Source organism: Nipponia nippon, unplaced genomic scaffold (assembly GCF_047370975.1).
Source record: "Nipponia nippon isolate SJK-2023a ecotype South Korea unplaced genomic scaffold, ASM4737097v1 scaffold_5, whole genome shotgun sequence".
NCBI lineage: Eukaryota > Metazoa > Chordata > Aves > Pelecaniformes > Threskiornithidae > Nipponia > Nipponia nippon.
Window position 1 is genome coordinate 26737070 of NW_028262369.1, and position 13246 is coordinate 26750315.

A 13246-nucleotide genomic window follows, 5' to 3' on the forward strand; every position below is an offset into this window, starting at 1 on the left:
ACCATTCCAGCAGATCATCTACTAAATTAAAAAAAAAAAAAAAAATCAGCTTAGTATAATTTCTTTAAACCTTGCATTGAGCAGAGATTCTTAGTACAAGTAGCAGAAACGAATGTTTATTTTACTGCACTCACCTCTACAGCAGCAGTCAAAAGTTGTAGAAGAAAAATACCATAGCCTAAATATCTCTCCAGACAAGTTTGTTACACAGAGCTGTTCGGGGCAACATCTGACATTTGGCTAGAAAAAGTACGTGTAGATACACAAGCCTCAAATCATCAAAACCATACCAACAATTTAATGTATCTTTTTTAATTATACAAAAGTCCCCCCCCCCCAAATTATTCAAACGTTAACAACTGATCCACTTAATACAAAACCAGTTCCTCTAGGCAAAACAGCAGAGGAATGTACCTTTCATTTTTAATTAAACATTATCATTGAAAATTATAATATGTATGGATTTGACTAATTATTATTCTAAATGGTGTTTTGTCCTAGTTTCCTAGGCAATCTCTCCACACCTTTGATATGCCACAGCGCACTTCCAATACACATGTATAAAGCTGTCCACACGAGTCCTTTAGAAACAAATAGTACTGTTTAGTTTCAGCTGTACTGAGTTACACAACACTGAAATTATGTATAAACCATCAAGGACATTCAAAATCCTGAAGCCTGTGTGACACAAAGTGATTCCAAATCAGTCTGTCCCCAACCTGAGCGGAAGGTGCCTTAAAGGCAGTTCATCCAGAAAACAATGTGGAGGCACTGGATTTCAGCCCGTATCAGACCTTTCTGCAAATTCCTCCCATGCCCTTCTTGACAAGCACCTACTGAGGGTCCCTTACCCTGCTGAATCCAGTGAATCGTGTTCTTAGGCAGACAAGTAAATCAGCAACCCAGAGTGTCTTCCCATCCTCTCTCACTCAGTCTTCAGGCTCCACATCACTTAACTCTTCCCTAATATTCCGAAACAGGCTTCCTTTACAGCAAATTGATATACAAACAATGCATTTTTGACTACTGTCATGAACATGAGAAGGCTACAGAATGTGCATGGCTCAGAGACCTCATTTCAAAGTCAGGGAGCCATCTAACCTGAGCAAAGGAAACAAATCCAGAGTCATAATCATTTGCTGCTTCCACCTGCTTAAGGGGGAAGGGATTTACCACGGCTCTGGAAAACCTCTTTTAGGAACGAGGGCTTTACAGTGCTAGGGAGGCAGAGCTGTGAGCCTGGTGGCTCTACCATCATCATAAAGCGAGGCAGGGGACTAATCCCCTTCCTCTAGCTGTTGTGACTGCTCAGTGACTAAGTGTCACTCTACCCTCATATTAACTAACACTCTCCTCAGAAGTGAAAATAGCACTGCCTGCTACTCAGCTCTTCTCCAGCCCATTTACTGTTTAGAATATACAGATTGGTCTCTGCTTGTTTCTTCTGGGGAAGAAGGTGGTTGGCCAGGTTCACGAACCACCCCTGAATCCTGACTGTCAGCTTCAGTAGCTAAAATAAAAATGAAGAATAGAAAAAGGTCAGAGTCAAAGACAAACAAACAAGCCAAAAACCCCAAACCCTGTATTTCAGTTTGCATTGCACCTAGTATCAATCACAATTCCAGAGGTAAATTCTCAATACAAAATGACTTTTGTCAATCCAGTTTGTTTTTCAACCCAGTTAATTCAAAGGTGCTTGACATCAAGAGCTGCAGCTTTCCGAAATGAGATACCACACTTCAGACAGCAGTTGATTGTTTCATCCATGCTCAAAGAAATGTAGCAAGAGTGCTTCAAGATGGCACGTGTTGAGGCTGCATTGGAATGGAAGTATGAGGCAGATTCTTTTGCCCACTTAACCGCAGTGAATCTATACCATGCCTTTTTAACACTCCTGTGAATTCTCAAAGGCCTTGACAGACTACATAATCCCTTCTTCAAATCCAGCTAGGGATTTTCATTTTATAAAGTATTTACTTGCCAATTTGCATGAAAACCTCCCTCATTTCCTCACAGGCGACTTGGGTTTTTGTTTGTTTTTCTGTGGCTTGCTCTTTTACAAAGCCAACAATCTGCAATCAGACTCTATCCTCAGATGCTGTACTGGCTGTTTTACTGGACACACCTTGGGTTTGTTTGGTCAAATCTCCATAACATTACTAGTCAATACTGCACGAAATTGTGTAACAACATGGCCTATACTTTACATCACCGATGTAAACCTAACGGGCATCAGTCATTCAACTGCAGTCAACTATTGACTCAAATCTTTCTGGCAGCAGCTTCTAGCCTTTGAAAATCTTTTTCAGACAGGACTTGTTTTTTTTTTTTTATTTGTCTTCATCTCAGATTCCCTTCAAGGCAGAGATCACAGACATTTCTTCTCACTAGTTGTCCCCTGCTAGAGTTTTCTATATCCATTTTCCTGCAACAGTTTTGCCAGAAAGCCCATTTCACCTCAATTCTGGAGGTCTCTCTGGAGGAAGGACGTTCCCAAGTCTAATTGCAGGTTTGAATCAGTTCCTTTCTTGGGAAAAAAAGACATGGTGCAATCCTAACACATCCCTATGCACTAAATGTTACAGCTTTTCTCTTTTTTCAAGCATCTTGAATGACAGAATCAAAGAATTATTAGTTTCACTGTAGCTTCCCTGCACATCTGCATCTTCTGCTGGCAGGCTATTTTCTATGTGACCTCATGCAGAAGTATCCCCCCTCGCTGGGTCACAATTGCAAATTCCTACATATCCTGGAGCACAAATGCTATGTAGTGGAATTAATTTGTACTTTCTCCATAGTACTAAGAAAACTGGATTGTTCTCTGAGCAGCGCAATGCATGATGCATTGTTTCCTATGGCGTTGTGCCTGGGTTGTGATTTCCCTAGTGTGTAATAAGGGCTGAGGTCATTAGATGGCATTTTGCTCTCTGGGGGGGTGCTCTCATGACCTCCCTTCTCTACCCAGTTTCCTGTTTTCATGATTGTTTGGCCAGTACAACTTCACTTTACCAACACAGGACTGGATTTCCACTCTTTTCCTGGCACAGTACCACTACTTCTCCCCATGTCCCCCATGTTTGTCTGCTACTCCCAGTTCCTTCCCGTTCCCACACACTCCAACAGATTAGCTGCAGCTCCCTACAGGTTCTCTGCCACTGCAGTATCCCCCAGATCTTTTGTCCCCTCCAAATCACAAAACCGATTAATCTTCACATACACTTTCTGGTTTGCCTGCCAGCCTTCAGTTTCCTCTCTTCCCCTCAAACTCAGCCCATACTCTTTCACTTCCAGCACACCAGTATCTCCTACACGCTGCATTAAAGTCCTAATGCCTTTGTCAGTATCTTAAAATAACTTTACATTTCTATGATGTCCTGTACACCCCCCACACTGCCATATCCTTCATATTCCCCTTGTCCACCACATCTCCTGCTTACTTTTCTTTGGCTTTCCAGCCAGACAAAAAGCAGGTATGCTCTGACTGCTCTGAAGATATGTTCCCGCTGCTGGGCTGACTGGCAGGCACTTGGTTGTTGGCCAAGGTACACACACATCAGTCAGGAACTGAGTGCAAGCTGACAGCCAGCCAAACACCACAACATGGCTGCAAATAAACCATTTTGTGGGAGGCATCTGTTTTCCTTGCAGATCAATATTGTGTAGGCCTGTGATCACAACAGGTATGTTTGGTGGAAAATAACTAATGGGTTGAAAAGTTATGAGAGGACTGACATTAACAGAAAATGAGACTGCACGAGCCTTATGTTATTGAGAAACGGGGCCAAAAATCTCCCAACTTATATTTTGTCCCACATAACCACCATCAACGTCTTTTCAATTCAAATGAGATAATTACACTCCTCTATTTCTCCTCCCTTTTACACAAGAGATTTGATTTTTCACTGGGTGATTATTATAATCTGTTTCATAAACAGATTAACAATTTTTTATTCTTGTGTTCAAGAAGAGAAATAAAGTTGTATTTATTTATCTGCATTTTCAAAAAGAATTTAAAATAAAACTGGCTGTTCACTCATCCAGTGCTAATGGTTAATTCTCTGAGCAGCTCTACCCTCTTGTGGTCACAGCTAGCTGCAGCCAAATGAAAAACTTGCAAATATAATCACAAATATGTCCACATGTGGGCACAATACATGAAAGGGACCCAAAAGAGAGGGGCACAGAGACTTATGCCAGAAATTTAAAATCCTGTGAGATTCAGTAAAACAACTTGCGATTTTGAAGATTCGATCTTCCATTTACAGCAATTAAAATGTAGGATTTTCAGATGAGCAAGAAATTTCATATTGTTCATGCTAAGTGTTAGTCTGCATTTTTTTTAACATTTTGTCTAAATTGCAACAGAGCCAAATAATTTTAAAATATGCCCCACAAACTAGCTAGTTAGAAAAATATTTTCATTTTGAGAACATCAGCAGATCATATTCTGGAATGGCTCTGAGTCCTAGGGCCTCCAACATCTGCATGAGATTGAGGTGCTTGTCAGCTGGAAAGGCCAAGCATGTCAGGCTGCTTTCCCTAAGTCAGCCCTGCCTAGAGCTGTAGAAGCTGGCAATCTGTCCTGGGACTTCAGGATATCATTCCTGGCTCCATCACAGTGACCTGTGAAACCCTGAAAACCAGCTAGAATCAGGGTCTCTTGAGGCTTCCACCTCTGTGTTAGGTATTGAAACCAGGTTAAAACTGAATCTCCCTGGGCTCATCTCATACTTCCTTACCATGTGCTTCCTTGGTTGTTTCAGCCAACATGTTCAGTGAAAGGGGAGGTGGAATGTAATGAATCCCTGGCAGAAAACTTGGTGGGATGAAGTGAGGCAGAGGAGTGTAGTATCCTTGGTGGAACTCTCCACTTCCATCTGGAATCTGTGGAAACACATGAAGCAAAGCATCCTCCATCTAAAGACTCTCTCCAGGACACATCTGTAGTATCAAACAGTTTCTGTTTCAATTTTTACCTGTGAAAATTACATTTTTTGTCCACTTTGTGGCCATATGCTGCCACATCTGTGCACATATTGGCACAGGCAAAGCCTGTGCATAGTGTAACATGCTGAAACTGAGAAGTAGCAGCTTCTCAGACCAGGCCTCATCTGAAACTGACCTTCTAAGTCCTTGTCTTCTGTCCTGGCATCTCATTAGAGCAGTTGGTTTAAACCATGAGCAGCTCACCTTCACCACTGACCTGGTGCACTTGCCACTGAACAAGCCTGGAAGTCTTCATGCAACAGAGAGGCAACCTAGGAAAATGCTCCTTGCCTGCTAGTCATGGATTCTCCCCTGAGGCCAGTGAAGTGAGTGGCTCTACCTACACTGAGGGGCTGGTGTGCACCCTGGTCTTCTGTGATCACCAGACCTGTTAGAGCATGATAAAACTCATTCCATGTGCAAGGAGAGATTTCCATCCCTCAGAAACACCAGCATCAGAGAAACAGGAGCATTTCTCTCTTGGATCTGGCCATGCACCCTGGTACAGAGAGAGCTCATATGAGATCTTTCCATCTGTTTCAGGACAGTTAAAAATTAAGTTCAAAATGGCAAACAGTGATGGTCTAGACAAGGCATTTCCCAGCCTTTGCATATCCAGCCCACCAGAACTCAGGCTGCTGCAAGCCACCCTCTTTCTCAATAACCCCTAAAATGTGACAGAGAATTTCTATGCAAGCATAATAAATCCAGTACTCTTGAGGCAGATCACTGTACCTCAACATGAACTGATGAATTGTATTCAATGCAGACAGAATGGCACATGGCAGCTGGAAATCTGATAATGTGCCCAACTGTGGTATAAAAACTGGACACCACCAGTTGAAACAAACATGACTGACAGCACTGAAAGGAACTGGGAGTGCCCACACACACCATTACAACTGACAGGCAATTTTGCATCTTGTTTCTTACCATGTCTGTGTGGTTTGAAGGTGTGGGCCCTATGATCCTAAACATAATTTTTCATCTGAAACTTCTGTTAACCACAACAATTTTCCACTGTTTTTGAAAAAACAAATGTCTCAAACCAGAAATATCCGGCCATGCTGACTCACTTCCTTGCAGAAGCTGATTTTCCCCCGTTCTTCTTTGCGGCTGTGGTGCCTTGGCCAAGCCCTGACACTCTCCCTCCCCATTAGATTTGTCCTGCATGGAAGAAGAAGAACCTCCCAATGCACATTCTGTGCCACCTACCCTGGCACAACATGACCATATTGAGTGTCCAACTGCCATCATTCCAAAAGGCTGCTGCAGATTTAGCAGGACATATAAGCCCCAAAACACTTCACAAAATCTGGCCCCTTGCAAGTGCATGGGTTTGCTCTTCTGGATTCAGGTCAGACTATACATTACCATTTGCTAATGTTTTCTTCAGCGTAGTATATCAAAATGCTGTGAAGTAACTGATAAGCAAGGCAACTTTTCATGGGTACTTTAACAGCAAGAAGGCAGCTAAAAGTGAAGACAGCAGTATTTCCCGGGAGAATTAAAAGACCGCTACTTACTGACACAGAAGCTGCATTCCCTGGCCCATAGTTGCTAGGAATGTGTCGGAAACCTCTCTGAAGTGATATCCCTGGAGGTGATGGTGCTCCCCTACAGCTTGACTGATTGATGGCAAATCCCATGGGAAATGGGTGGTAAGGATATACCCCAGAACACCCAGGGTACACTTTCGGAGGTTCTCTGTCCAGGTATTCTGGGTTGACCACGTATTCTGGAGGAAAAGCAGGGTGAGCTAGGAAACAATGAGAAAAGAACAAACAAAAGCATCCATGTGATTCTATGGAGTTCAGTAGAAATAGCTGCAGGACCGAATTCCACTCTCAGGCAGGGGAATCTGGCCCTTTGTTTTCATGCTTATCTCCTCATGAATTTATTTTGTGACTGTTTAAGGAACTAAGGAACGGTGCAGCAGATGATACTGTAAGGCAGAATGATCTCTGTTTTCTGCCTTGTGCATTGTGAAGCTCATCCTTAGTAAAGCACGGGCTGCAGAATATTATTCTTTCAGTATATCAGCAACAGCAAAACAACCTTTAAGACTTTTAACTCTAGCAGAACTTAAAACAAAAAACTACAGAAATAATAAGAGTTCTAACTTTAGTCCTATCTGTCACTTCTTAAGTTAATTTACAGACAAAGGCTCAGTTTTAGGGACATACACAGGCAATTTCAGACCAGGAATCAGTTACTTCCTTTGGTTTTTATCTTGCATCTGGAATCTTATATGGCCTCTCTGAAGTTTTAAAAAAAGAGAGTGGTTATTTGAATACGAATAGGGTCTGTCTTGTCTGCACATCCTCCCGTTGGCAGTGAAATGGAAGAATTTGCTTTGAGAGTAGGTCAACTTCTGGAGTACTAGAATTACACTATTTGCCCCTAACCTTTTTTTTTAAATTGGTCAGCAGGTTAAAAATGTTATTAAGGGAAGGACTGACAGGCACATGTACAGCTAGTGCCATCCATAAACATAATTTTCTTAGGAAACAGAGCTAAAAAAAACGGGAACAGTTATTGACAGATTAGGTGGGAACTAGAGATGTCTGAAATTACTCTTTGGTCTGGGCTTCTCAGAATAGCATTTTGTCTTGCAGGCTGCCAACTCTCCAGAGGCTGAGACTAATGACTACTTCAGTCAGTAGGGATCTCTGTAAAATTACTATAGTAAATAGTAATAGTATGAAGTTACTGTAATAAATAGTAATAAACTAGACAAGTCACATGAAAGACTCTATTAAAGGAAGCAATTTAAGAGGTGACAGACCATACAAGTGTTCCACCTGCAAAATCTATGCTCTGCTCTTAAATACCAAATGCACTTTTACACCACGTGATCCCAGCCAAGTTCAGTCTTTGCTACAGGAATTAAGGCCAAAAGGTCTCTTTCTTTTACAGTGCTATCATAAAATGCTTGCTTCAGGCAACTGCAGCAGTAACTTCCCCATTTACCTGCCATCGCTGAGTTTTTTAGCATTTTTGTTGCTGGAGGCTTGTGCCTGTGAATTTATAAACAGTGAGACAGCACTCAGAGAAACATGCACGAGCACCTGCAGTGCACAGTGGATCACACTTTGGTTTCCCTCTCAGACTAATTTCCCTCTCAGAGAAAAACCACTTGCTTAAGCTTCAACTTTGCAAAGAGCGGCGAGGCTGAGCACATTGTTTCTGCCGCTGCAGAGCCGCGTGACCTGCGTTGCAGACCCTGCAAAAGGGAAAATAAGTGCAGGCTTGCACATTCAACATGCAAGTTGAGTACCTGTGTCCAATGAGGAAGGAAAGAGGGAGAGACAGCAGGGGTGGCTCTCCAGGGAGCTGGAGCCTGAGGAATCAGCAGGTGCAAACTGCACAAGTGGCAGTGTTTGAAGGGAGGAAGAAGAGGATGAATGCGGAAAGAAAGATGGCAGGACAGGGGAAGAGGCTTTGGGGGCAGGCCCTTACCGTAATCCCAGAAGGGAGGGCCGCTGGGAGGCGGTGGTGGCCCCCTGTATGCCATGCCTTTGCCGTTGCTGCCGGTGGGCTGGGTGCCCTTCATTCCTTCATGGCTGCTCTGCTCTGGGGCCCCGGCTGCCCCGGCGGCCACCCCAAGGCCTTCGCCTGGGGGAGCAGGCGCTGTGTCTGCCCCAGCCGGGGGGTCAGGCACCTGCTGCCTCAGGGCCTTCTGGGCTGCCATGATCTTCTGGCGCTCGGTGATGAGGGCGCACTTGTCGCACAGGCAGAGCTTCCAGCGGCAGTGGCCGGCATGGCCCTTCACCGGCACCACGAAGCCGTGGTTACGGCAGCGGGAGCACTTGGGGGTCCGCAGTGCTGCCTTCGCTGCCACTGCTGCGGCCTCCTCGGGCTCCATGACACACCAGTCCTAGCTAACCACCCTGGCAGGGCTGGGCTGGCTCCTCAGGGCTCTTATATCGGGCATGGCCACTGCCACCCCAGCATGTAGCAACCTGGGCAGGCGGGGCAGGAGAGCCCATGGCAGCGGGTGGGGAATGCCCTGCTCTGGGGAGCCTGCGGCACAGGAGCCGCCTTGGCCCCGCAGGCCTCCCCTCCCTCAGCCAGGCATGGCTGTACCTGCCTGCCTCCCACTGCAGCCCTCTGGTTCGGGCTGGAGCCAGACCTTGGCCATGGGGGCTGGAGGAAGAGAGAGAGCGGGGACTGTGTCTGCAAGAGCAGGGGGAAACGTGCTGTACATTTTAGTACATTTCCCTGTGCTGGTGCATGCAGAGATGGAGAGTTTTGGATGGGCGGGGTGCACATGGGAGAGAAATGCAATATCCCTTACAGTACTCCCTTAAGCAATAGTTTTCCCTTTTGGCACTTTAACATCCACAGTCACTTTCACACCTCTCGTATTAGCTTTTAATATGCACAGGACTTCAGTTCTGTTTTGTTTCCAATTTGCAGCATGCTTCTCTTGATCAGGAGGAGTGACTGCCTCAGCAGAAAAATAAAAGTTTCATCATTCTGTTTTTCAAAACAAGGTACTAAGATGAAGGCGGAAAGCATATGTCATTTGAAAGACCTGTCTCCTTTTCTTGGAACTCCTTATTCTCTGGAAACAAAGACAGGCTTTCAATTAGAAATACAGGAATGCTCCAGTTCCAGCATTGCTTAGAAAGCAGTTGTTATTTGTTACTGCTGGTAGCTACAAAACCATGATTTACACAGTAGCCCATTTCCAGGAGAAAACTCTCCACTTTGCAATGTAAGGCATGACACTGCTGACTTTTCTCACATACGCAATAGCTAATTCTGTTTTAAAATCCTGAGATGCCAATAGCTTCTTCTACATTGAAGAGAATACCATAAAAATAAACCACCAAATAGTTGTGAAGTTTTTTACCAATTAGTTTCAAGAGAACCAGGTAACATCTATCTGCTGCTCTGAAACAATTCTAATATGCAAGAGAGTATGTTTCACAGCAGCCTTGCAGAAGCCCTTCCCTTCGAGCAAACCTTCCTGCAAGAATTGGGTGCACCCCTCAACATTGCGGGGGGCAGAGAGGCCCTGGCATAGCAGGCCTGTTAAGAGATTTGGCAACAGTCTGGTTTGCCTTAGCAGTGAGCAGCCAGCCCCGGTGCCCTGCAAGCCCCAAGGCTCAGCCTAGATTCAGGCTTCTCACTTTGCATAAGACCCAGCAGGGCTTTGCATCTGAGTCCTGCAGGTTTCTGGTAGGATTTAATCTCCTGGGGAGATGTTTTCCTCAGTGCAAAACTGGCATACAAGCCCAGACTTGCTCTCGAAAACAGTTCAGACCCAAATCCTCAAATGCACACAGTCCCTAGACCACCCAGCACAGCAGCAATCCCAGCCTGCAGATTTTGCTATCCCAGTTGCAGACTGAGTCTTCGGTAGCTGCTTTTTGTTAGGGGCTCTCAGCGATGCTTTTGCACCCATGCATTCAGGGATCCTGTGAAGGAGCAAGGACAAGTCTGCGCAGGCACACAGCAGGTCATGTAGGAGAGACCACCGCAGTGCTCTGTAGAAACTGGGTGCTGGATCGTATGCACAGCAGCTCCTTTTGTGAGCGGGAGGCAGCAAAGCACACATGCAAATGTCATCAGCTCCCTGTCCTCTGCTGCAGACCATTTTCCCCAGAAGACTTCTAAAACGCTGTCTAAAAAGCCAGCTTCATGTGCATGGGCATGTGTGCATTGTGGCTAAATATCTGTGAAAATTTGACCTGAAAATGTTACCATTTCTTCCTAGCTCAGAGAGGCACTTGGTTGATAGGCCTTCAATAGAAGCCACTCTTAAATGCAGTCTTGAAATGCTGGTCACTTGTGCCAGGGCCTTGATGTAACATAATCGTTCTGAACATTGACTCTGTATTAAATATAGACAGATAATATATTCCTAATTTTATGCTCCGTATTTTTGCTGTATGTTGAGGATGTGCATATTTAGCTGTAGAATGAAAGAGGATGGATGACACATTTTAAAAAACTATAATTATATCTTTCCATAGATACACAATCTGTGTTCATTTGGATACTTAAGCAGTGGAGGAGAAAGGTAGGCTATGTACATTTTCCCCAGTAATTTTCTATTCTGAGTCACATAATACTACTATTTGAGACATTTACTCAAACATACTTAAATTTATCTCTCCTCTTTCTCAAAAAAGGTATACCAGGCATGGACTGCAACAGTTTCTCTGTTAATAAACCATGTCTTTCAAAGTCATGTGGATTTTTCTTTTCAACAATTTTCACCTAAGCATTCAGGATTTATTATACTCTCCATATAGTTTGTTTCAAACATAACTAGACTTGCTTTTTATAGAGAAGTGAACATTTTATTTTGCTTGTGAAGTAAATATTTATTTCTGCAGACAGTTCAAAGAATTACCCTATTCCAATCCTGTTATGTGTTTATATATACATTTGATTTAGCTTATCACACACCATTAGCAAGCCCATCCCACAGAGAAGACAGAACAATTTCAAAATAAATTTTTGGAATGAGATGTAAGATTGTATGTGGATGCAGCTTCATGTCTATTATCATTTTCTCCTTTATTCATATTTGAAAGAAAATGAGGCACAATAAAGACTCTCTTCTCTAAAATTTACTCAGTTCACTCTAGCATTTTATGTAACATATGGTGGGACTGTAACATAAAGTGTGTACAGAGAGAGTTCAGTATTAAAATAGCATTTATAAGAATTATTATCTTGCCAAAATGAAAGGAAAGCAACCTGCTGATTTCATGTTATTGAAATCAATAGCAATAATGTCTACTTCTTTCCAACTTCTGAATCATATAAAGTGTGTGGTTTTGGTATGCAGTTTGCTTTGTATGTGAAACAGTGAAGAACAACAATGATTTAGCTAAAAGGGAACAAATCAAAAGACTGTCTGCCTTTAAACTGAATAGCAGAAAATTGGGTTTTGTTTTTTTCCTCCTTCTCAGACTTTTCAGCTAACATTTTACATAGTAAATGTTTTTTGGCAAGGAAATTGTTCTGCTTACATCTGACATTTCACAGAGCAATAGCAACATAATCAAGAAATTCGTTCAGTCTGAGATCTCCATCAACAAATATTTGCAAACTTGGTTCAAAATAAATGTTTTCTTATGCATAACAATCAAGAATATCTTTTGAATTTTTAAGACATTACATAGGAAGATAAAATCCTCTCTTCAAAAATTATCTTAGTGGTTTGGAAGTGTCCATTATGTACTGCCAAAAGTCATTATATAAAATTTGATACAGTGTTATTAGCTCTTCTGCATTATAATTGATTAGTCCCGTGTTTATGGCTATCAGTTACGGTATACTCAACATGAGGACATTTATTTGCACAGGCAGAACAGCCCCAGGAGGACTAGCCAGGCTTCAGATGCTTCCCACCACTCCACACCCAGCCCCCTTCTGTTATCCAGTCTGAACAAATACCTTGACTCCACCTCTGGATTGGTAACTGATCTCCTGGCATCACTCACTTTTGGGTTTACAGTGGCTTCCTGCACTGGCTGATAAGCTTGCAGATTAACTTCTGATCCCTTACTGATCCCTTACTCAAGTCAGGTCTGGCCCACAGGCTGGCAAGGAATCTTCTCTAAACTGCCAAGGAACATCAGTACTCCCTTCCCTGTCTTGTTGCTGGAAAGAAGCTGTTTTCACCTCCTTACATGTCCCTGGTGGATTAGTTCATTAAAATATAGCTTGGTTATCTCAACACTGTTCTGTAGTCATATATGTCTCTTCTGTCCATCTACATGGCTAGAAAAACAGGCTTCCTTCCCCTCCTGTCTAGATTAGGATACTGCAGTATTCTTTCCTCTGAACTCCACGTGTGCAATCTTTTCCCACTCTTACACACTCAGGAGCCTTCAGCAAGGATTGTTCTGGATTACACTGTGCATCCCTTTGCCTTCCTCCCACTTCTCTTTTGCATTAGTTACATCCTGCTTCTCTTGCCTTTCGCAAGGGAAGAAAATCCCTTTCACATTTCATCCCTGTCATACCTATCAGCTCATGTTCACTGTCAAGATGTGGACTCCCACCTTCACTTGGCCCAGAATATCATTTTACTAAGTAGCATTGATAACACACCTTCATGCTTTCTTCTGTAGTCATCCTCATATTTAGAAGCTCCTTATAAAAACCATCAAAGACTTTAAAACATCCTCTGACTGGCATGCATGACAAAATCTCCCTTTCACTGTTGAGCTAACATTACTGCATATCCATCAGTGCTATCTGTCACAGAATTGCAAGGTTCAGCTACCTG

The 13246-nt window shown here is 43.3% G+C and overlaps 1 protein-coding gene across 1 annotated transcript; it reads right to left on the reverse strand.

The window, feature by feature from the left end:
- Positions 1-1403: 1403 nt before the first annotated feature.
- Positions 1404-8854, reverse strand: DMRTB1 (DMRT like family B with proline rich C-terminal 1). Its single transcript, XM_009461253.1, has 4 exons — positions 8449-8854; positions 6513-6745; positions 4740-4884; positions 1404-1510 (listed from the first exon to the last, which is right to left on the reverse strand). Exons 1-4 carry the CDS (start codon positions 8852-8854, stop codon positions 1404-1406), a joined length of 891 nt encoding a protein of 296 aa, XP_009459528.1.
- Between the last annotated feature and the right edge of the window lie 4392 nt (positions 8855-13246).

Coding starts and splice junctions, on each gene's coding strand:
- DMRTB1 (XM_009461253.1), bottom strand. CDS start 8,854: ATGGAGCCCGAGGAGGCCGCAGCAGTGGCAGCGAAGGCAGCACTGCGG. Junction 4,885..6,512: donor GGAATGCAGCTTCTGTGTCA/GTAAGTAGCGGT, acceptor GTGTTTCCACAG/ATTCCAGATGGAAGTGGAGA. Junction 1,511..4,739: donor AACAACCAAGGAAGCACATG/GTAAGGAAGTAT, acceptor TTTTTATTTTAG/CTACTGAAGCTGACAGTCAG.